The 23,496-nt window shown below is 41.0% G+C and overlaps 1 protein-coding gene across 4 annotated transcripts in view; it reads left to right on the forward strand.

The window, feature by feature from the left end:
* NTRK2 (neurotrophic receptor tyrosine kinase 2) overlaps positions 1 to 23,496 on the forward strand; it is a 208,114-nt gene that overhangs the window by 156,869 nt on the left and 27,749 nt on the right. For all 4 annotated transcript variants that reach the window (XM_074166921.1, XM_074166919.1, XM_074166920.1 and 1 more), the window contains 2 exons: positions 4,204 to 4,376; positions 8,059 to 8,293. In XM_074166921.1, the coding sequence (XP_074023022.1) occupies positions 4,204 to 4,376; positions 8,059 to 8,293 (408 nt within the window). The remainder of the gene's footprint in view (positions 1 to 4,203; positions 4,377 to 8,058; positions 8,294 to 23,496) is intronic.

Raw genomic sequence — 23,496 nt, forward strand, 5'->3', positions numbered from 1 at the left:
ACCCCACTGCTGGGCCCTGGCTTCGGCTGTGAAAATGTGGGATTTTTTTCTTTATTCTTAGAGGAGCAGTTCCTCTTGGCACACACCGAGGGCTTTAGAGAACTTCAGTCATCTGAGCAAAACCACGACAAACTTGTCCCCACGAAATAGGTTCAGTGAGCCCAGTGTGAATGTGTCCTTGGTGAGGAGCAAGGCAGTGCCAAGGGAATTTTGGCAGCAAGGAGGCACGGTCTCACCTGCCCGGGGTGGATCAGGATGGCTGGTGGTCCCCACTGGCTGCCTGTGCCTGCTGGTTGCCGGGCAACTTCATGGTTCATGCCTGGCCCTGAGCATCACTCCATCTGACTCAACATGCATCCTTCTCTTTTTCGGCCAGCTGGTATCTGAAATGCTGACATTGCTGCGGCAAATAATTTAGGAGTTAAGAGGCCCAGAAAAATCTGGGAAGATACAAAGTCAGGCTTAGCATAAACAACCTGAAGTGCTTGAGCTTTTGCTCCTTGGAAGATGAGTAAGACAATCTGTGTAAATTTGTTTCGACCCTCAGGCTTTTTGAGGGGAGCACTGAGTGTTTGGAAATGCTTTCTGTGGGTCAGACCCTGTGAGCAGAGAGCTTAACCACAGGTTAAGCTGGTTGCATGGACATTTTACCAGCCTTCCCCCTGGGTGACTTTGCACATCACATCAGTACACCATTTGCTGCAGGCACTTTTAGAGAACAGAGGGTGAAGGAAGAAAAAATCATCGTTTCCTTACAGGCCATTTTGCCATGCCAGAGTGTTTGTTCAGGCCTGGATCTGTATTGTCACCTCATAGGGCTGGATCACCAGGCATAGTCTTGCACTAGTTAAACCTGGCTGGAGCTGGAGGGGAGGATGAGTGTCAGGGCACAGGTTAGCATCTGCCTCAGGTTCCCCTGGGAGGCTGAAGGCAGATTCACCATGTGCTGCTCTAGAATTGTGCTCAGCTAGCAGGCTGCTGTATGAGTGAGGTAAAGAACATTTCTACAGCACCTGCAGAAGAAAACCAAAGGTTTCCAACTCTTCCAGTCTCTATTTCAGAGAAGGTTCAAAACCACCCCTTCATTTCTTGAGGAAATATACCACTCAGCTCTTGTATGGTGATGGGAGCAGTAGTAAGGATTTCATAGGGGAAGGATGAAACTGTATAAAGGACAACTGTAATGAGAGTTTCATTACCAAGTCATACGGATGTTGGTGAGAGCCACGTCCCCTTGCTCTTACTCTGACTCATCTGTGAATGCAGCTCTCTGGTGTCAGTATGGACTAAGGAGCTGGCGTTTTGCACTTGCTACAGACCACAGGTCTGCAGAGACCAGATGGTCCGTGGATACCTGGGCAAGGACTCTGTGGAGGACAATAAGCATGAGGTGGCAGTCCAGCTGTCACAAGGATGAACTCAGCAGATGTGGAACTCCTGTAACAGCCGGGGGGTCCCTCTGTTTTCCAAGGGAGAGTGTCCCTCCTCCTTAGCTGCTCACCTGAGTGGTTGGAAAGTACTTGTGGTTGTATCTCAATTCCTACTCGAGAAGAACTCCTGTTGATTGGTGAGAGTGCTTTGTACACAGAACTTTGGCGTACTTACCAGCAATGATAATAAAAATGAATATGTCTTTTTCTTTCTTTGTGCTTTTGTGGTTTTATTTTGGTTTTATTTTTTTCTCTTGCACTGAGAACAAGCTAAATGCATTAATCAATGTTATTTCTATGGAAATTCTATGTGCTTATTAATTTTTTCACTTTTCAGTCTCCTCCTTGCCTGACTGTGTCAGCTCTCTCTCATGCATTGTGTCTATTCTATGGGCTGCATGAAATAACAAAAAGGGGGTTTTGCAATGGTGGGTGACAGAAATTCAAGTCGCCTCTTGGTAGTAGAAACCCTGCCTGAGTTTTACCTGGATTTTAGACCTTTCTGTATTTTGCTGTTTGACAGAAAATGTGTAATTGCCATGGCAACTGCTCTGTCATATGATAATTTTGCTGTTTCTGTGAGATAAAAAGCGTCTTCTGAAATATACAATATGCCATCCTCATAGGGCAGAGCTGTCAGCTTTTTTACTGCCTTTCCAGGGAAAGAGCCCGCTGGAAAGAGTGTCAACCTGTGCTTCTCCCTGTCATTTTTTTTCCAGGTTGCTATTATTTAAAAATGGGGTTTATATGAATTGTTTTTTTAATTCTGTTGTTGAGAAGAATTAAAGTCCAATTGCTTTATATATGAAACCACCAGAGAAAACCCAAGTGACAACAGAATTGTTCCCAGTGATTTCATTATATAGCATAGATTAGACTGTGGGTTGGTGCCTGTGTCATGTTAAAGCATCATCCCAGAGCTTGGAAGCGGTGGAATACACTTCAACTTCAGTCCTCGCTTGGTTCAGGTGTTACTTTTTGGGGACCATAGTGGGGACCCAATTTGATACCCACCTTAGATGACATAGCTATGTATACTAATATTTAATAAGTTGTGAAGCTTTGATGATGCAGTATCTTTGTTGCATCATTATTGGTAAAACTTGTGGAAGAGAGTTTCTGGGCCTGAAAACAAAGTGAGATGCACAAGTTAGTGGGCCCCTCAGGGAAAGGACATCTGTGGCACGAGTCATTTCTATTGCCTCTAGGATCCATAGAGCCTGAAATCCACAGAGAAAAGCCCCTGAATTTGGTAGACGGCCACCTGGTCTGCCCTGCTCCTTGTCCTCCCATGTGGACCTTAGTGTGGTAGCTGTTCATATTTCAAGACCTGTGGTTGCAGTTTCACAAGTAAAGCAAGTGTTTTCTCTAACAGTCATCTTTTAGTCCCTTCTTCACACATGCATACTTATAATACTAGAAGAGTGGACAGAATTGTCTCTGTTAAAGAAAAACTTTGAACAAACCATGGCTACTGCAGCTAAAAACTGGGTTTGTTGGCAGAATGATTGCACAGTATCAAATTGTTCTGTGTCTATTCTGCCGAATGTGGTGGTCCCATAGTCTGTATATGAATTCAGGGTAGAAAATAAAGTGCCCAGGAAAAACCATCTTCAGTTAAAAAATGCCACTACTTTTGTGTCTTTTGTATTACATCTAGGTGTAGTTAAAATCTAGAAGTACAGAGCCAGACATCAGTTTCTGTGAATCATAATTTTGTGAACATTGGTAACTTGCTATCTTTCTCTTACTCTTTTAAAATATTGTTTGAACTAGTGTAGTGCAACCACTCTGCCTTTTGAAAGTAAAGCCTGGTAGTGGTTTATTGTCAATTATAATTATTCCTCATTTAAATGGTGTCAGAATTTGCTTTTTTTGGTGCATGAAAGTGCACACACCTTGCTCAGGATGTGTAATTCTGAAGAAGGGATTTGAAACTGCCTACGTGTGGCAATTAAATTAACGTTATTTTGTTCTACAACATTTAAGCCTTCTATTTGATCCATTGTTGATGTATTTCCTTCAAAATGAAAATATGCAGGACTTTAGAGGTGTATAAATAAAAGGGAGTGAGAAAAATGGGCACCCCAGAATTCTGATTTGCATCTGCTTCCTCTTTGCCTACCAGTTTAGGATTGATCCTCCAGTTACTTATGCTAAATCTTAGGCATGTGGGTAGATTTACTGAGTTTTAAAGGAGTTTCTGGCCGAAGTCTCAGGTTGTAAGTTCTGGTCCAGGGCTTTTAGCCTTGTATAAATCTACCTAATATGTAGCACACTATAGGGGCCAACATCAGCAACAGTGACATTAGTAATACATGAAGAATGCATCTACATTCCCACTAAGGAAGCAGAGTTTTATTGTAAAGAACTTACAAGAAAGGTAAATACCAACAGGATATCAGGGTTTGCCTGAGTTAAATGGTAAAGGATATGAACTAGCTGTGTACTAAGTATATTTTTTTGGATAAGATCAGTTTATTTGTTCTGTGTTTGGAGAGCACTTGGCATAGTAAGATCATGAGTATTCCTACATTCTCTTACAACAAAAATCGTTGTTTGGGATGACGTGGCAGGAGAACGAAAATTGTACTGCCATTATTTAATTGCACTTAAACATCGTGTCTGCATTTCTAAGAGAATTATTAAGAAAGTACTTATTTCATCCTTTATGCAATAGAGTGTCCTTATCTTACCCCTTCAGTGCCATTCCACGTGTTTGCTACCTTCTGCAAATATCTCCTCTTCCTTACATTTTCATTTTCTCCACCAGACACTGAAGGATGCCAGTGACAATGCCCGCAAGGACTTCCACCGCGAGGCAGAGCTGCTAACTAACCTGCAACACGAGCACATCGTCAAGTTCTATGGTGTCTGTGTCGAGGGTGATCCGCTCATCATGGTCTTTGAGTATATGAAGCACGGAGATCTTAACAAATTCCTCAGGTAAATCCACGAACACATATTGTGCTGGAGAGCCAGAAGTGGGCATAGAAGGTAGGTGTTACTCGTACTTAATGTCAAATTAACTACTACCACTGGAAAATGCCGACAGCTAGGAGTGCAGATCTGTGCAACTCTTGTCTCCTGTATGGGGATGTGGGGCTTATTGTTTCTTTGCCTAATTTGGAAGTACCATTAAGTCAAGCCTTACGCTTTGCACAAAAGTAATGGGAACCAAAGAAATATTATTTTCAATATATTTCAGTGTATTCTGAATTGTTTGGTTATAAATCTTAGAGTAGGAATCATTTTCTTGCAGGCTTTCTGGTAGCACTTGGGAAGATCCCACTCAACACCTATCGCTATCTGTAGACGTCTAAGAGCTTTTGAAATCTAACCCCTTTTCTCTTCCCTCCTCTCAGTGTTTTGGAAAGACTGCCATTAATCTGAAGCAAGAAAACTGTAAGCCATGGAAACTTCAGTGCAATGGAAAATGCTACGTCTTGGGGTCCAGATTAGGGCTGTGTTTCATAATGCTGTTCAGGAATATGCATCAGAAATTCAAATTTGGCAGTAAAGCAGTCATAAATAAATAGTTGATTCCTAAGGTTCACAATAATAGGTAACTCATGAACCGGGAAGTTATGAACAGCAGGCTTGTGTATGTGCCCATTTCCAGTAGTCTGCACCAGTTGACATAAAAATAAGCAGTTAAGAGACAACTTTTGTTCTTATGTTAAAAAATCCATTTGCATAAGGGACTGTTCTTTCAAGGTCTTCATTTTCATCGAAGGATATCACAGTTTACCAAGATCTCTCCTGATTAAGATAACTAGGGGTACCACCATTTTGGAGTGATATCTGTGACACAGCTGTAAAACAATAAAAACTGATGTCCCTTTAAGTGGATTCAGATTTTCAATCTGACTAAAATGGCTAGTGACTAAATAAATGGTATCTCCATTTATGCATTTTTGATAGCCTATGTGAAATGAGTTTGCTGTCCATCTAATCTCCACTGAACAAATAGCCACACCGTAAAAGCAAATAACATCAACTAGCATCCTCCCTTATTGGCAGGGCTGCCAGATTTGGCAGGGAGACTGGGGCCTGCACTGGGGACGCAGAGCAAACACTACTATTTTTCCGAAACTGATTGTCTCTCTGGCAGAGAATTTAAGTATATTATCAGAGCTATATCAGGGTATTTACATTTGCTAGCTTGGACCTCTGCATGGGCCAGGACAGAACAGCAGTTTCCTAAAATGCCATCCCAGTACTTTTTCAGAACATTGAATTTCCATTAGAAGAAACCACATTTGCAGCTGATAAGAAATAATTTATTTTATAAGAAATACTTACCCTTTATTCTTTTTGATTGGCCTTTTCTTACCTCCTAACTTTGATTTTTAATTATTGTACAGCAAGGTAGTTTACCAGACAGTATATTTCCTACTTTAGGTTTTCTCTATTTTTTTTTTTAAATTATTAATCAGCCTTGTCTATAGAACATAAAATCATTATGCTGGGACAAGCTGTTAAACCTAAGCTCCAATTTGTCATCCCTCTCACTTTTGCTGCAGCTTGTGCTGCAGATCAGAGGTTAGTTGTAAGCAGGCTGTAAGAGTCAGTATTTTTTACCCTGCAGCGCCACCAAAGGCTGTCGGGGAAACACAAATCGAAATTTAACACGAATGAGCCTTGCTATCTGCATGCAGCCAAAGGCTGTTTCACATCTAGGACTAAAGCCTCAAAGTCGAGCCTGCCCTCTGCTTGTTCTGGCTAGTGGATCCAAAGAAATCTCTGTCAATGCAGACACTGAGGAGCACCTCATTTACAGCCAGCACGAAGAGGACAGCAAGGTGGATGGAGTGTTAAGAATAATCCACAAGTTTCATTAGATACAGACCATGTCCTCAAGGAAGCTAGCAAAAGATGAAGAGTTCTCTAATTTAGCGACTCAGAGCTTCATGTCTGAGAGCAGTCATTAAAAATACCCCTGCAACGAGAAGGTACAGTGCTTTTCAATAGCAATTTGCCTCTGAATCTTGGTTGGAGATCTCATATCCCTTAGTTTATCCCCCCGCCAACCCAGACCAGTTGAATGTATGTACACTGTGGAAGAGAACTTCTTTGCCTGGTACTAGTTGCAGTCCCAGCAATCATACACACCCTCCTTCATTTCTTTCTCACATCTGTCACTTAGCTCATGAAGTTCTTCCCTTGGGGCAATTTTAATATCGTATTTCTAATAGGTAGTGTCAGATTTGATCTCAGATTTTGATTAATTTGGAACTCTCTTCCAAAATCCTGTGCCCTTTCCTCAGGGAAAAATTAAGGCTTCACCTCTATTGATTAGAAAGGTGATTTTCTGCAACTCCTTTTTGTAGGAAGGAAGGAGTTTTGAGAGAAAATAAAAATCAGTTCTAGAGTAAAAAAAGTTGAGTAAGGAAGAGGAGATATGTGGTCTCTCAGAAAGAATAGTCTGCAGCAATCGAATAAAAAAGGCTCCCAAATACCCAGAATACTGGAATGGATGGAAAGAGATATTCAGAATATTATGAGGTCTATCACATAAAGAATGATTGCCAGATGACCTCACTAATTGGATAAGGATTAGTTAGTAATTCTTACTGTAAAATGTGTGTAGGAATGTTTCTATATTTCTGTCTTCAAGATACTAGGGTGTTACACACGTATACCAGAGCTAACATAGTTAAGATGGGTGAACCACATGTGTTACAGTACTTTCCTGGGCTTTCCAAATGCCAAACGGCTCTCCTTCTGCCGGAGCGTATACATGTTTCTCATTAATCAGTCGATTATTGCATCTTAGGGACTTGCTAGGTCTTGAAAAGCTCATGTTTCTGGAGCTATTTGGTTGTTCCAGATAGTGTGTATTTTGTGTCCTCTTCCTATTGTGAAGAATTCCCATTGCAGCAGGACTCATCGTTAGTGATGAAAGAAGCAAAAATAGTTTTGTGCCATGCATTTGTATGAGAAATTAGAAGCATAAATACAAAATTGCTGCCCTTGTTTCTCAGATGGCATCTCAGTAGGAAGTTAGCTCTTTCTTCTTTAAGAAAATATGGGTCAATGGACTGTCTCCCTGTAGAAATCAAGGAATGCCAGTCATAGGAAAAGTGATGCTATGCCTTTCACTCTGTGGCCTTTCACTCTTACAGAGTGATAAGGTTTTCCTCAGTTACAAAACAGCTGCATTTGCCAGCCTTTGTCTAGAAAAGAATCATAGAATCATAGAATACCAGCTTCGAAGGATCATTTTGTCCAACCTTTCTTGGCAAAAGCATGGTGTAGACAAGATGGCCCAGCACCATGTCCAGCTGAATCTTAAAAGTATCCAGGTTATTAGATTACTAGAAAGGAATGGGAGAAAGGTAGTTTTTGACAGAGGAGTGTTATTATGAATGCATGTGCCTTATTTCCATAAGCAATATATCACCTGTTGTGTAATGCTCTTCGCAGCACCTGTCTTTCACACAATGAAGGAAAACAGTAAATGAAAAAAGCCAAGATACAGATTTTGCCCTATTTCATCAATGAATTCATAGCCCTTTTTGTTATTATATTTGAGCGAGCCAGTTGTGTTTTTAGGCTCACTATGACTTTCACCTTGCCAGTTTACAAGCGGCTTATCACTTAATCAGATTGTATTTTGGTGCAGGGCACATGGACCAGATGCAGTACTGATGGCAGAGGGCAACCGTCCTGCTGAGCTGACCCAATCCCAGATGCTTCATATTGCGCAGCAGATTGCAGCTGGTATGGTTTACCTGGCATCCCAACACTTTGTGCATCGGGATCTTGCTACCCGGAATTGCCTGGTTGGTGAGAACCTGCTGGTGAAGATTGGGGATTTTGGGATGTCTAGAGATGTGTACAGCACAGACTACTATAGGGTAAGTGAACTGCTGTAGTTGGTAATAACCTAGGTCTTGTGCAGTCATCTTACTACATTGATGTGACTGATTCTGCTTTTACACTTGACCATCTGTCTGTCAGGTAATTTAGAGGCTGGCATATGGAGAACCTGGGTGGAGTTAAGAAGTTTTGGTAAATTTGGAAAGAGTTAATCAGAGTAAGATTGGTATGTCCTGTTGTTTATATATGTTGCCTTTATATTCTAATAATAAACCACAAAAAGGTCTTTTTCTCTGGGTAGAAATTTTGCATGTTTGCTTACCTTTAGAGAAGAAGCAGGAACAGAGAAAACGAAAGAATGGCTAATCAAATTTGGCCCAACACTTTGAAGTTATTAAAATATGTTCTTATACATTGCTAAGACCAATGGAAATGGTATAATGTGTGTATTGTATAATGTTTAAGTTTACTAGAGGAGGTATAAGTACTGGACAACAGTACTGGATCTGTTATTTTACTAAGGAAGAGACTAGGTGAGAAGACTCAACACCTGAAAGGCTATCAGGAAGTTTCTCCTCCCTTAGGCCAGGTCTTTAACCTTACTGCTTATGGTTGAAGAGTTGTTTTGTGATGGGTAAGAGTAGCCCATCATGCTTATTCATGTGACCCAGGCCATTTTTCCTGAGCGTGGTTGACATAAAATGATCTCTGAAATTTGCAAAGGGCTTCTAGGATCACTAGGATAAGCAGGACTGTGTACATTAATTACTGTTGTTGATGATGCCTTTATGGCAAGTCATGTAGTTGACAGCATTTGCAGTTTGCTACCACGTGTGTAATTTGATGGTTGGAACTGAAGCTATCAGGTGTTTGTGGCTTGAGGAAGGCAGTCCGTGGCCAAGCTGTTTATAAGCCCTAGAGTTTGTCCTGTAAGGTAAGCCACTTGGCATCTTTAAGCACATTTTCTGTATCTAACTCACATGACTTCTTGTCAGTGAATTCCTTATAGATAAAATGAAAGACTCTTCCTTAGCCACCCAATTTGGGCTGCTGTGTCCATAAAGGAGAGTCTCATTTCAGCAGCGTCGGTGTTTGTAGGATGCCCAGAAAGAGATTATCTCTACATCTGGATGAGGCTGGACAGGGCACAGGAAACTGCACACAAGAATTATTGCTAAGTGTTGTTTCACTTAGCAGCTGAGAAGTAACAGTCTCCTCTCTTCTTTGTCTTTTCTTTCAAACGGCAAACCTAGTATTTAGTAAACACAAGGGGCAGATTCCTCTTATATTTTGTTATTTTGGAAACTTGGCACTTCAAGCTATTTGGTCAATGTAAAACAAGCATGACTGCGCTTCAGAACTTGGAAAAACATACAGAATTGTAATCACTGCCTCTACTTGTGTTTGTGAGGACACCAGTGAGCACCAAAGGCCAGGGTTTCTTGATTTTGCACCTGAAGTATGAGCAACATTTGTTGGGACTGGAGGCGTGACTCTGTTCTGTACTTCAGTTAAACTGGATTTGTTTACTGTGTTCATCATTACACTTAAGAATGAATGTCCGTGCTTAACAGTGAGTGTTTGCAAAGGCCTTGATAGTCAGAGGCAGGCTTTTTGGAACAATTAATGCTCTGTGGTTTTTTGGAAAAAATTAATACACGTTGCTCCAGAAAAACTACCTGCAAAAAGGGATGGAAGCTAAGTAATCGTATGGGCTCACTTGGAGACAAGTGAGGCCTGGCACAGGCGTGCAATAGTGTATTGAATCTGGTGTCATCTTGCCTGCTCATGTACCTCTGGGTTTAATCCCTGAGAAAAGAAAAGCTTCTACCCAATGAAGCACAGATTTAGAAGAAGACCCATGACCTGGAGAAAGCAGGGGTTCACGGAAGGAAATTCTGGGTAACCTGGATAGTCCTTGAGTACTTCTCAAAGGACCTCATTCAAGCGGTACGCTGCATTTCTTGCTGCCTCTTATAAAGAATCACTCTCTTCTTTCCTTCTTCTCTCCATTACTTTTTTTTGAGGCCAAGGGAGGATCTGTGGGGTCCAGGGTGTAACAAAGGAGAAGAAAGAGGGGATAGTGTGAAGCGGATGTAATTATGAATGTGAGAGAAGGAATGAAAAAGGCAGGAAAGGTAAGTGTAGAGAGGTGTTAGTAAAAGACACAAGTGTGAATGAAGGGAGAAAGATGTAGACAAGTGCCAGAGGGAATGAATAAAGATGTGAAGTAGCATGGTTCCATGCCATGCATGCATGGCTTGCAGTATGATGGATGGGTATGAAACTTAAAGTTGGGTAGTTGTTTGGCTCTGCACAGTGAGAAAAACAAGAAGGGCCATTTCTCTGGCCCCTCATGTACCAGCTGGCTTCTAGCTGATGCAGAGGAGGGACAGACAGCCTGCTCTGCCACCATATTTCACAGTGATAAAATTTGGAAGTTAGAGTTAAGCCTTTGGCCTGCCTTATTTGGGCCATAGATAGGCTGGTCAGAAGCTGATCATGAAACAGTCAAAAATATGATGGCTTTCCAGATGGTTGCCTAGAGAATTATGTACATGGCAGACCTAAGTAATGAAACTGTCAGTGATGACACTGGGATGGCACTGACCTACCATACCTAATTGTTTATAGCAGGCTAAGTCTTTTTAACTACTCAGGCTTAATCACATACATAGAAGCAATTCTTCCCCAACCTTGACAGCTTTATCTGATGGTTTTTGGAAGGATTTACACAGCTCCAAAAAGCTCTGCAAGAAATGGTTCAGCATTTGTGTTTATTAATACACTGGAATCAGTTTTTTGGGATCCTACCACTCTGTCAGGATGTTAGATTTGCCCAAGATGATTATTTATAGCTTGCTTCTGTAAGATAGGGATGATCCCCAGTCCTTGTTCACTGTTAGATTGTTAATGACATTCTGCATTGAATCAGCTTAGTTGTTAAGAGATGCTTCAGGGAAGAAGGAGCGAGAAATAACCTTTGGGCTGGGAATACGTGATGTGTGGCCGTGATTGCACAAGCTTTCCATTTTCTCCTCTGTTCTTTTTCCCTTTTTTTTTTATCAGGCAGGAATCTTGGCGGGGGCGCAGGGGGGAAGGGGAGCCCTGGTGTACATGCTAGCATTCAGTGTAACAGCAATAGTTTTCAACAGTCAGACCAGATGAGCCTGGTGACATGAAGAAACTGCAGTGGCTTTTCTTACCTGGCGCTGCTGTCCACCTCAGGCCAAACTAAAACAACTGTCAAGTAATTAGTTTGGTCTGTGTGCCAAACAGCTCCAGCAACACTCTGCTGCACTGCAGTCCTTGTAGCACAGTGGAACATTTCACAAAGTTATTTACTCGCAGAGCTTAGGTCTCAGGTTCATAATTTTCAGGGCTTTTATTTGTTTTGTTGATGCCTGGTTTTTGTTGTTTGGACTCCCAACCCCCACAGGTCAGGCTTTGCCATCTTTCCCTCTGATACCCAAGTAGCGTGACTCAGCAGCAGTGGCTTAAAGTATTGACACTGAAGCACAGGAACAACTACTTTGTTAATATTTGTTCTTGCACTGAGAGATAGCGTATCAGACCCTTTTTAGGCTTCCAGTTCAGGTTTGTGAGTGGTTGCTCAGTACTCGGTTGTAAAATAGTTTTCTGCATTTCTTTATCATAAGCAAAAAGCTTAAAAAAAAAACCAAACAGGGGGGCGGGGAGAGGTCATTTTATCCCAGTACATGGAAAAACTTAACAGGGATATGCTCTAAATATCCAGCTTGGTCAGCCAACTTCAGGCTTGAGCCAAGATTTTGGATGAAATTGTGATCTCACCAGAGTAAGGAAGAGCTTTGCATTAACTTCATTGGGACCAGAATTTCACCCTTCCACATTTTTATGTTTGTCCACTGCAGGATAGAGACTCTGTTTCTGATTTAGATTTATGGAGTTCAGTTGTGTAATCCCTGTTTAGCTATTGTATAACTTGCCTTTATGCAACATCACAAGGAACAGCCAATAAAATAGGGACTTCTTTCCTCCTTTTGTACAAACCACACAAGGATCTGTCAAAAGACTGGGGCTATTAGTGAGGTTTCCATCTTCCTTTAGGCCCAACTAGTCCCGAAGGGACAGAGAGGTTCATAAGTCACAAATTAGTTTCCTCTACTTCTGGCACAGATGGGGCAGAAGAACCCAAGAGCATGTGTTTCAGTATAAAGTTCAGTGACCTGGGGTCTCTTTAAAATTTTCTGCATATTTTGTACCATGTTTTGGTATTTATAGAGAACATAGCATGTAGGATTGGAAGAAGTAACATAGGTTACTGAGCCCAAGCCTTCCACTCTTGCAGAAAGCCAAGCAGTAGGTGTTAAAGCAGGAGGAGCTAAAAGAACCTCAGACCTCCTCAACCCACATGGAAAACCACCATAGTCATTAAGTCTCCAGTCATTCCTGGAGAAAGGGAGGCTGAGAGGAGACCTTAATGCTCTCTACAACTACCTGAAAGGAGGCTGTAGTGCAGTGGGGGTTGGCCTCTTCTCCCAAGTAACAAGCGACAGGACAAGAGGAAATGGCCTCAAGTTGCACCAGGGGAGATTTAGATTAGATATTAGGAAAAATTTCTTCACCAAAAGGGTTATCAAACATTGGAATAGGCTGCCCAGGGAAGTGGTGGAATCACCATCCCTGGAGGTTTTTAAAAGATGGGTAGACGTGGTGCTTAGGGACAAGCTTTAGTGGTGGTTTTGTCAGCATTAGGTTGAAAGTTGGATTCGATGATCTAAAAGGTCCCTTCCAACTTAGGCAGTTCTATGAGTTCTATGAATTAACACTAGCCCTTTCTATGTAAGGCACCAAACTTCCTAAAAATTCCAGTCTGCCAGGGGAAAAGAGGAGGAGATGTCAAAGGTGTCAACAGTGTCCTAAACACCTAAAGAGAAATTACGTTTGGCAAAAATTCCTGAGAGATCTTTGAAAGTCAGTCACACCCGACACACAACGGGAGGTGACAGCAAGCCCCATCAGTCTGTCTCGGTGAGAATTACCTTCTGAACTGGCAAACTGCATAATGCTATGAGTGTTCGAGCCAGCTGCACCAGTCTTTGGCACTACTGGGGTTTGGTGACACCCCTCAGGGTACATCTGGCCCTGCAACCTGTCCTCAGTACCTCAGAGATGTATAGGAACTGAAGTTCTCTCAAAGCCAGCAAGAGGGGAAGCAAAAATGCAGGCAACCCAATGAAAGTCATGAAGACTTTAGTTAGATGAATAATTACAGAGCAGCGTGAAAAACACTGACAGGCTTCTTCTCAAACGTCTCTTGGATATACCACAAAATTGGATAGCAGCAGTCTTGTGTCTCTGAAGCTTGAATTTCTAGCTCCTGGATCATTCCTGTCCTGTCACACAGCCCCTACCATCAAAGTGGATGTTGCAAATAAGCAGGATCCTGCTGCCAGGGCGTTCCCCAGAAGGCTGCTCTACAACCTCGTCGTCGTAATGGCTACAAATTTTATTTTTAATCAGTAACCTGAACTAACTCACGATGAATGTACACCTACTTGATCACTTTATTCTCCTCCTTTCCTAGCCTTTACACCTAAAGTATATTTAGAAAAAGTACTCCTGTCCCCTCCTAGACTCTTTTGGACGGTTAAAGAAGGCCCGCTGTCAGGAGAAAAGGTTCTTCATTTTTCTTCTCCTCATAGTAGCCTTCTCCCATGACTTTCAGTGTGTGAAACAGCAGTTTTGTGTCTTTTTCCGGTACAGACATCGCTAGGACTGTGTGCAGTACTTTCCAAATACTTTCCTGCTCTTGGATCAGAGGCGCTTCCCAGCCTCTAATGAAAGCGCACTGCACAGTACATCCTAGACTCACGTGGCCTATGTCATTGGCACACAGTCACTGTATTGTTAAACAGTGCCCTGGGTCACTCTCCTCTTCTACTCTTTCCAAATGAAGAACATCCCTTTTTTTTGGAAGTTTTTTGTTTCAATCCCTCAGTGAATGACTTTGCAGTTCGTACTGGCACATTTTGTACTTCTACTGGTTGAGAAAGACTGTTGTCTCTCTCTTATTTTTAGCTGCTTTGGGGGCTGGTTTTTTTGGTTTGGTATGGTTTTCGGGTTTTTTTGGTTTTGTTTTTTAAATTAAAATTCAGGTCTTGTCTCATTTGGTGGTGAGTAAAAAACTAAAGACACAGAATCATGGTACCAAAAGTAAGCAGCTGAAGAAGTGAGAAAGATTTTAAAGGAAGTTTCCTAGGTTTTTGTGGCTTTGTTTCTTAATGTTTTGTTTCTTGATCACTTCTATTTAATGTTAACATTAAGTGAATATTTTGGGAAGGGATATCTTTTTAAAACATAGAGTTCCCATGCACTTTCAGGTAAAACATGAGAAGTTATTACACTTCTTAGCCTCCCAGGAAGACTTTCAGAAAAACTAAGAATTTCGCAATTCCCCATTCCAGGCCAATTTTAAAAATACCCAGCTTTCAGACCTTCTCTCTGCATAAAAAGCTCAAAAACCCTTTTGAGAAACTGTTGTAACACTTGAAGTATTACAGTCCTCAGCAAACAGTCCCAATTCTGGTCTCCCCTGTTGCTTAGCAAAGCCAGAGTAGCAGTTTGAAGATAGTGAAATAACATTAGTATTAGAATTGTGAAATGGCAAAGAGCATCTTGCCGGCTAGTCCTTCCTTCATGTCTGAGCCTAATACTGTAGAGTGCTGTGTTTCTGGCAACCTCGTAATACACTTTTCTGGTGACCCTCTATATAAAACACTTGCTAAAAGATAGTGCTAGTAAAATAATCACCAGAGAGTGATTTCGCTTAGGCATTTGGTACTGGAAATAGCTTATTTGCAAAGAGAATTAATGCATGACAGCAAGGGGCTAAAAAAAGAAAAGGCTGTTTTATCATTATTTGGGCTGGAACTAGCCAGGCAAGCACCACGATACAAATGTTTACAGTGAGGAACAAGTGTCTGTCTATTCTGAAAGGGCAATAGCAGCAAACACCTGCAGGTCTCAGCTGTCACTACAGAGATGAATACCTGTGTGGGGGAGTTTAGAGGAGGCTGCACTAAAGAAAACAAGAAAGAGTTACTGAGAAGTCAAGCGGCTTGTCAAGGCGTCTTCGTAGGTGTGTGTATTGAATTGTCACAGTTTGAAGGCACAGTTTGAAGGCTTTTTATTAGCTGCTATTTTTGCATGCATTGCTCAAAAGGAAATTATCTGCTTCCCTACATGGACTTCTCGGCTCTCCTCCTCCGTCAGAGGCTCTTTGCATCATGTGTAGTGCTGGGGAGGACAGAGGGTTCCAACAGCCCTGGAGGACGTGCACAGATGATTTCATGCAACTGGAAACAGTACAGAAAATAACAGGCCAGCTTAAGAGATGTAAATCCGAACTAGCTGCCTTGAAGTCAGTGCAGTAACTCTGAACTTAATTGCAAACAGAATTAGGCCTAATGATTTTGAAGAGCTTTTAGAAGCTTTGTAAAGGTCACCACAATGGCAGCATCTAGAAACTTCTGTAAACCAGGACATGGCGTTATCCTGATGCTAAAGGATTAGCAGCATGGCTTGTTGCCTGTTACTACTTGTCCATGACAGAGAATATTCTGTTGTGTGCAGGAAGCATGCTCTTTCTCCAGCTCTTACCTACACATCCCTGACTGCTGGTGTTTTGTCTGGAATTGTAGTTTTCTAACCTGCTCAGCTTTACACAGAGATGCCAAATTCAGCTTTGTCTCAAGCAAGTACAGTTCCTTCTTTTTTAGCGTTGCTACAGATGTTGTCACATCCCAAGTGAAGTTTTCTCATCACCTTCACACCAAGGTCATTGGTCTTATAGTTCTGTTTCCATCTGTTTTTACTGACACAGGTCCTAAGAGGAGAGTCCCAGAACGTTTTCCATATTAGTGCTAGGAGAAGGAACATCAGATGTATAGCATGTGTAGGATGCTGCATTTAACAGTCAGTTCTTAGTAAACTCTGTCTTGCAGGAGTAATGACAAGATGGTAATACAGAAAATGAGATTTTTAACTGGGAGGTTGGGAAATACTTTGTTTTGCCAGATTTAAGCCCTCTCACATGAAATGTGCAAGTGGGAAGCCAGCTCCACAGCTCCTGGAGCACATTCTCCTTCAGTCTGTGAGATCAAAGAGTGTAGAGAATGCAGAAACAGAAAAACATAATGACTAGGTTGAAAAATGGAGCTGATTAAAAGACGAACTAGAGCAGAGTGACCTTCCTTCTGTGACCAGATACTTGATTACCCATTGAATTTGGTTGTCTAATTATTCCTTTGTACATCCAACCCCACTAGATTTATACCACCGTAGTTCTCATGCAGGATGTCAAGAAATACGTTCATCTTGAGAAAATAAGTCCATCCAGGAAGCAGCACCTAGAAACATATGCCAGAAAATGCAGAAATCCTGTTGAACTACACTGTAGTAAAAGCTTGGAATGTACATAGATCAAAAATGTAATCAAAGTGTTTGGAAATGTTCAAGTGGAAATTTTCCCTCTGTTTGCTTCTGTTCAAAGCTTTGAGAATTTACTGTTTGGTCCCAAACTTGTAATAAACTAGATATTACAGTTTTCAAGGATGGAAATTTTGGGTTTCCCACCCCATTTTTAAAGCATTTTAATGCTGTGTTTTTCAGCAGGGTTACTCCTGCTGTATGCAGTTAGTAAGAGCCTTAGGATCCATATGCATGCCTATAGAATAGCAGGAAGTTTACACAGTCAGCATCACCGGTGGCTGACACAAGCTTTTCTGTTGAGGGCCTCTTAGCACAGATGTTCATTAACTTAAAAAGTCCTTTTAAAATTATATATACAAAACTGAATCATTCTCAAAAATAACCACACATATGGATATAAATTGCAAGAAAGCAATGATTCACACATTGAAATTAGCTTTACGAACTGCAATTTGGAGAGCTTTGCAGAACTGATCGAAATCGGCTCATTCCATTAAGTAGCAGCACAGCCCTACAAAGCCATTTTTGCAGGTGCTGAAATGATTTGACTGCTGTTTTGATGTTTAGCGCTTGAGGGCCTTGTCCCCCATCACAACGGTGTTCACAAGTTGCTGGATTGTAGTTGGAAGATTGGTGGAGGCTTTTTCTGTTGACTTTACTAGACCCAATGTTTTGTTTGAGGCTTCAGAAAGTGAAAAGTTTACAGGCAACATTTTCTAGAGACCAGGTATAGAACGGCAAGAGAAATGATGAAGTGATTTCTGTAGTTTTTATTCCTGGGCCAGGTCTTTGTGCAGACCATTATTGCCATTTAGTAATTGTGGGGAGGAACCATGTGTAAATATCTGGAGAGAGAGATACTGTACTGTAGTGCTACAATTGTCGCTTTTGGCAGGAATTCCGCAAAGCAAATGACAGAACTCCAAAGGTTAGTAGCTGAAGCTGTTGACTTTGTGATGTGTAATGCATACAGTGTGAGGAAAAGATAATGTGGGAACCAAATGAGAAAAGGTCTCTGGAAGCGCTGTGGGCACAGTCAGAAACTGGAACGGCAGCTCCTGGCTGCTGCTGAATACTGGTGCACCTTTTGCGACCATGCTACCACCCCCACTGATGGTGGGGACAGCACAGAAAGGCCACTCAGAGGGAGCAGGACTGAACTGGAGTTCTTCTTTGAGGACCGATCACAGAATTAGCTCCCAGCAGAGTCTTTGCAGGCTTCCAGCTGGAAAGTTTTATTATGCAAATGGCTTCTCCCCTTGCAATAAGGAAAGCAGTTGCTAGGCAGTTTTCCTAAATATGCATTATTTTTTTTCCTAGGCTCAAAGGGCAACGAGCACTGTTCTGGCTCACAGAACTCAGGAAGCACAGAAAGGAAGAACTAGACAATTAGACTGTGAAGTGCTATGTGTAACAGGATGGATTGAGAGGATAAGAGGACAGCATCAGCTAGTAACAGAGCAAAGCCTACAAATCTGGCTCTGTAGGTTGGTGCATGCATAGCAAAGAGCTACTGATGGCGAGTGGAAATGGAGAACAAGGGAAGCAGTGTGTGTTACTGCAGGTCACTTAGGTCTTCACTGCTCTCCAGGTCCTTCAGCTGTCTGATGGAGGACCTGGCCAGGCAGGCAGTTTGCATGTGACCTGTCCAATGTGGAGAGGAAGGGAAATCATTAGCAAAGACGGGTCAATCTGACCCTGTTGGCATTGGTGACAGAGAACATGGACGTACTTTAGGTTACCTGTGTAGTTGTAATGCAAATGCCTTTCTGAAGCCTTTTCAATATTGGACATCATGAACAATACTGAATTTTTTCAGGTTATCAGGAACATCTCTCCAAAAAATGGAACATCTCTCCATCTCTCTCACCCCAGAGCTGAGGTGATTTTCCATCTTGCAGGCTCATGAACTTTGTAATTAGGCTTCAGAGATAACTCGGATTTGCATTAATCTAGTCTTACATAAAATGGAACCAAAACACTTACAAAATGCTGTCAAGCATCTGTGGCCTAACTTTAGAAAGAGATGAAGGTCTGATTTAGGGTGAGTAAGGGAATATGCCTCTGATATCAAGAACAGATAAAAAAAAAAAAAAAGAAAATACCACGGTGACTCAAATGCTTCTGTCTCCATGAGGTAGGTAAACAAATCTGCAGAAGAAAAGCCACATGAGTGGGAAGTAACTTCATTCTTCCCATTGTACTAAATTGCTTTCAAGAAACATACCTAGCTTAATACTCTTGAATTTACTTTCAGAACATTCTATTTATTTATCCCTTAACAGTATCCTTGCAAAGCTGCTGTCCAGCCTTTGCGGGTTTGAAAGGCTTGCATTAAATTCAGTATACAATCAGTTCCTATCTCTCTTCTCCAGTTCTTCTCATCCAAGGCTTGATATCGCAATAGTGATGTCTCATTCTTTGGTTTGGAAGCGTAGTCAGACCCATTGAAATGCTCAGATAGCGGTACCAACTCTGAGAGGTGATGCAAATGAAGTTTCAAAACTATTCCCTATTTAGTCTTACATCTTTGTGTTGTTCTCCAGTGAGACATAAAAGTTATCTTGTCTGTTTTTAAGCTATTCCCCAGCACGTATTTATGTTGGTCAGGAGTTTAACAGTAGATGAGCCTTAGTTTAAACCCTATAGAAGCACAACTTTGCTCAAGTTGTCTTACGTCTTTGCTGATCAATGTATTTTAACTCTTGATTTCACCTGGAATAATCATGCTTTTAATTTGCTGTGGCATTTTTTTTTCCTTTGTGACAATTATGAGGGAAGACTGTTTGAATTTGGTTTTGTTTGTGGAGCTGCATTCCTGTATGCATTATGTGACCAGGAACCACCTTATTCAGAGTTGAGTCATGAAGAACAGGGATGTGGTAGGCCCCAGGTTAAAGAGGCAACTGATGAACTGTCAGCAACGATTTTCAATAATGTGTATCCTTGCTGATGTACATGAGACCAAACCATTGTCAGCAACTTAAAGAAAATACATGTGCTTTTTTCCACACCAGGAATGCTACAACATTGCTAGCTCTAATTATTAAAAGAAATCATTAGTTTAATCACTTCCTTACCCAACAACTCATAAGAACAGCTTACATTTTTATACTTAAACAAGCAAACAAATGCTGGGTTCTGTAAAGTGTCTTTTCATTCCTGGGCCCTTTTGTTAAAGGCAAAAATTGTGAACAAGAAATACAATGGGACAAGATGTGTATAATCAGGAGGCTAAAGAGCTATTCCGGCAAAAGGTCATTACTGTCTTAAAAACAAATGTGTATGCACTGGCATGACTGAGAGTGTAAGTGAGAATTTTTCAAGTATAAGAACTAAGTCTGGAAAAGCTGTTTCAACGGGAGCAACACAGAAAACAAAGAAGACCAAGTACTTTCCAGGTAGAGATGGGTACGCTTTGGAAGAAGCTTAAATGGTAGTCACCCATGATATTTGGGGGTCATCAGACCCTACTTCAGTCCTCTGTTCCACGTAGCTGTGTTCAAGCTTTTCTCCACAACCATGAGTCCTGGAAGTGAACATTTTTAAATTAATGTCATTTTAGTTATTCACATAATCACATGCTTAGAAGCCAGGACTTTAAGGAAGAGCTATAGCGGGAGACTTTTGATAGTAGAGTAAAAGGCTGCAAATCCACATCTACAAAGAATAACAAGCCGTTGTAATAAAGAAGTACATAGTGAAAATAAAATAGATTAAAAGCCATTTAGAAGTAAAGAAACACTGACATTGTGATACTTTAGACCACAAAATACTGGGGTTTTTTTCTGTTGCTATCGAAAATGAATGTGATCTAAGCCGTTTAGTTTTGTAGCCTATATAATTTTAATAGAAGACAGAAAGACACGGGTACACATTCAAAGAATAAAAACTTGTCCTGCTTCCAGACCAATGAGCAAACTGGCATTGACATCACTGGGGACAGGATTTTTACCTTTATCCTCATTAATTGCAAATTGCAACTGCTGTATCTAAAGGGTGAAAAAAAAAATCACGTCAGCCTGTAATCCAATCCTAGCATGCCACACCATGAAGTAAACATGTTTTTTTGGAAATGTAAGCTGGGATTTTTTTCAACTGATATGTAAAATATGATGCAGTCTGATCCTCCCTCAGCAGGTTATTTTATAACATCATTTAGTCCTTCCAAGGTGTGTGTGGGAAGGGAGTCCTTCAAATTATTTAATGACTTGCAAGATTATGTCTCTATAAATCTGGATTTAATGGTGTACACAGAAAGGAAGAAACCAGGGCAAATAAATTGCTCTCATTTTCTTTCTCTTTTTTTTTTTTTTTTTTTTTTGGTGATAGAATTTTAGGAAGCTAAAGACTGTTCATTAAATATATTGCCAGATACTCTTTGATAACATATCAGTGTTGCGATCGTTTCACTTCCAGTATAAATATTAAGGGGGGGAGGACTGGGGTGGGGAACTGGGGGAAGAGGCAACATGAATGACAGACACGACGATTAAAAATCATTTGTCCTAGTGTTTTTGTCATCTACCTTCCTCATACTGCCCAATCCCACAGAACAAAAATGTGATATTATCTGGAGAATATAGATTCTTTCCAGATTGACTTACCAGATGCCTGTCACCACCAAGTCACTTTGGAAGGCTAACTGATAGGCTGGGCTCTTTGCAAGTTACTGCTCTGCACACAGTCCTTTTGCAGCTGATCATGCTGCCAATGTTACTTTCTGATGGTGAGATTTATTGCAGCATAGCTGGCTGGCAGTATCCTTGTAGGAGATTTTTCTTGCTTGTGAGCTAAGCGAAGGGCAGGATCCTGCATTCTTGGCAGCCTGTCATATGCATGAGCTGTTTGTTTTTTGGATTCAGCAAGCAGAGTTTTAAATCATCTTTAGCAAAACAAGACACAGAGAAAAAAAGAGAGATCAAAATAGAGCTGAATATTTCATGTCATAATTTTGGCAGCATGTCTCGTCTTGTCTTCTAGGTTGAAAGCGCCAATGAAAAAGGGAATTTTGCAGTTTTCAGTCGAGTGACTTTTCCATGCTCCTTGAGTATCCTCACATATTCTAGGACTGGTCTCTCATGCCATATCAGCCATTCTTTAGAGGAAAGAATCTAGTATTGAGTACTTGTGTGGGAAAAGCTTAATCACGTTAAAATAAAGCTCAGTGCCAATACAGAGTGAGTGGAATGTGCCCCTCAGCAGAAAGCTGACAGATACTACTTATTTCTACAAAATAAAGCTTATATGTTGTTTAAGATATAAAGGCCTAATATTGCCATTTTCTGCCGAGGGGAATTCTGTTGAAACTGATCAAAAGATCCATTATACACAACTCCTCCCTGTTTGCACAGACACACACAGTTGTGATTTTTTTACATCAGTCAGGCTTGGAGGAACATACAGTTTTGAACAACAAATATTTCCATGGCAGTTTGGAGAGGGACTAAATGGTGGCTTTGGAGCTGAGCCAGCTTGTATATGCCCACATATTATGCAATATTAACCTTCTTGTTTTCTGTCTCAATCAGCTTTAGTTAGTAGAATAAAACTCTAAATAGGAAAGGAGGAAACTGAAGGCTGTGCTGTACTACATGCAGCAAATACAGCTTTAAGCACAGATAAAATGGCATAAACCAGGAAATACAAAGGAATTTCACAGAGAGGTTTATACAGCTCCACTGTACAATGTGAGATGGAAGGTATGTCTAGTCTGCAGGCACTGCTAGCTCTAAAACTGTGGAACGAGCTTGATGCAGATGGCAAAGCTATTCAGAAGCAGGTTGAATGCTCCTTTTCTGGAACGTACGCTTCTCTGCCTGTGCTACTCAAAAAGTACAAGCTCGCTGCTTTAAAGGTATCTTGTGTTTATTATATGTTCTCAGTCATATCATTAGGGATATGGAAAACGGTATTATGTTAATTAACAGAATTAATAAGGGAAACAAGTAAATAATGCTTCTTTTCTAGTTATTCTTTTTAATCTGGCAGTATTTTATGACATCTTAGTAGATTTCTTTAAGATAAAAGGCAGGAAAAATAGAAAATGAAAAAGGAATAGATCTGGATCTGTTTAGCCTTCAGATTACATAACGTAGGCAACTATTCTGCACCTGTAATTGAATAATTTCCTATTGTAAGTAAATCTCACTGGAGTAGTGATGGACTTAAAGGGGTAGTGATGGATTTAAAAACTGCCTCGGATTTTCAGAACTTCTGGCTTCGCAATAATTGTGACCTGAAAATTTTGGGAGTACCTGTTTTCTTACTGTCTTTCTACTGCTGTTTCAGAGGGTCAGCTCTGAGAAATGGAGGGACCTAGTTGTTTGGGTCAGCATAAGTATTAAGGAAATGTGGATTTTCTTTAAATAAAGGTGCAGAAAGTAGTTTGAAATTGTGTCCCTAAGTCAGAAGAGAAGATGGGGAGCAATACGTTGCAGAACTATCTGTGATTTTACCTCATAAAGGGCACTGGGAGTAAGCAAAAACACACAGGAGGGTATGGCTAATGGACAAAGAGGGATACTATAAAAAGTGCCAAAATGTATTTCAGATTGACTTTGAAAAGAATATTAAAATAAACAAGAGAGGATCCCTTGACTGTTTAAATGTAAATAGAATGAGGAGGAAAGTATCACCACTACAGACATGATGATGTGGGGAGTTAGTTTGGCCTAGAGGCAAAATTAATTTTTAACATCAGGTCTCAAAAGGACAGTGGTGAATATGAAGATATAGTCGAAGAGGCTAATGCAACTGAGAACAT

The sequence above is a fragment of the Numenius arquata genome, chromosome Z (assembly GCF_964106895.1).
Source record: "Numenius arquata chromosome Z, bNumArq3.hap1.1, whole genome shotgun sequence".
NCBI lineage: Eukaryota > Metazoa > Chordata > Aves > Charadriiformes > Scolopacidae > Numenius > Numenius arquata.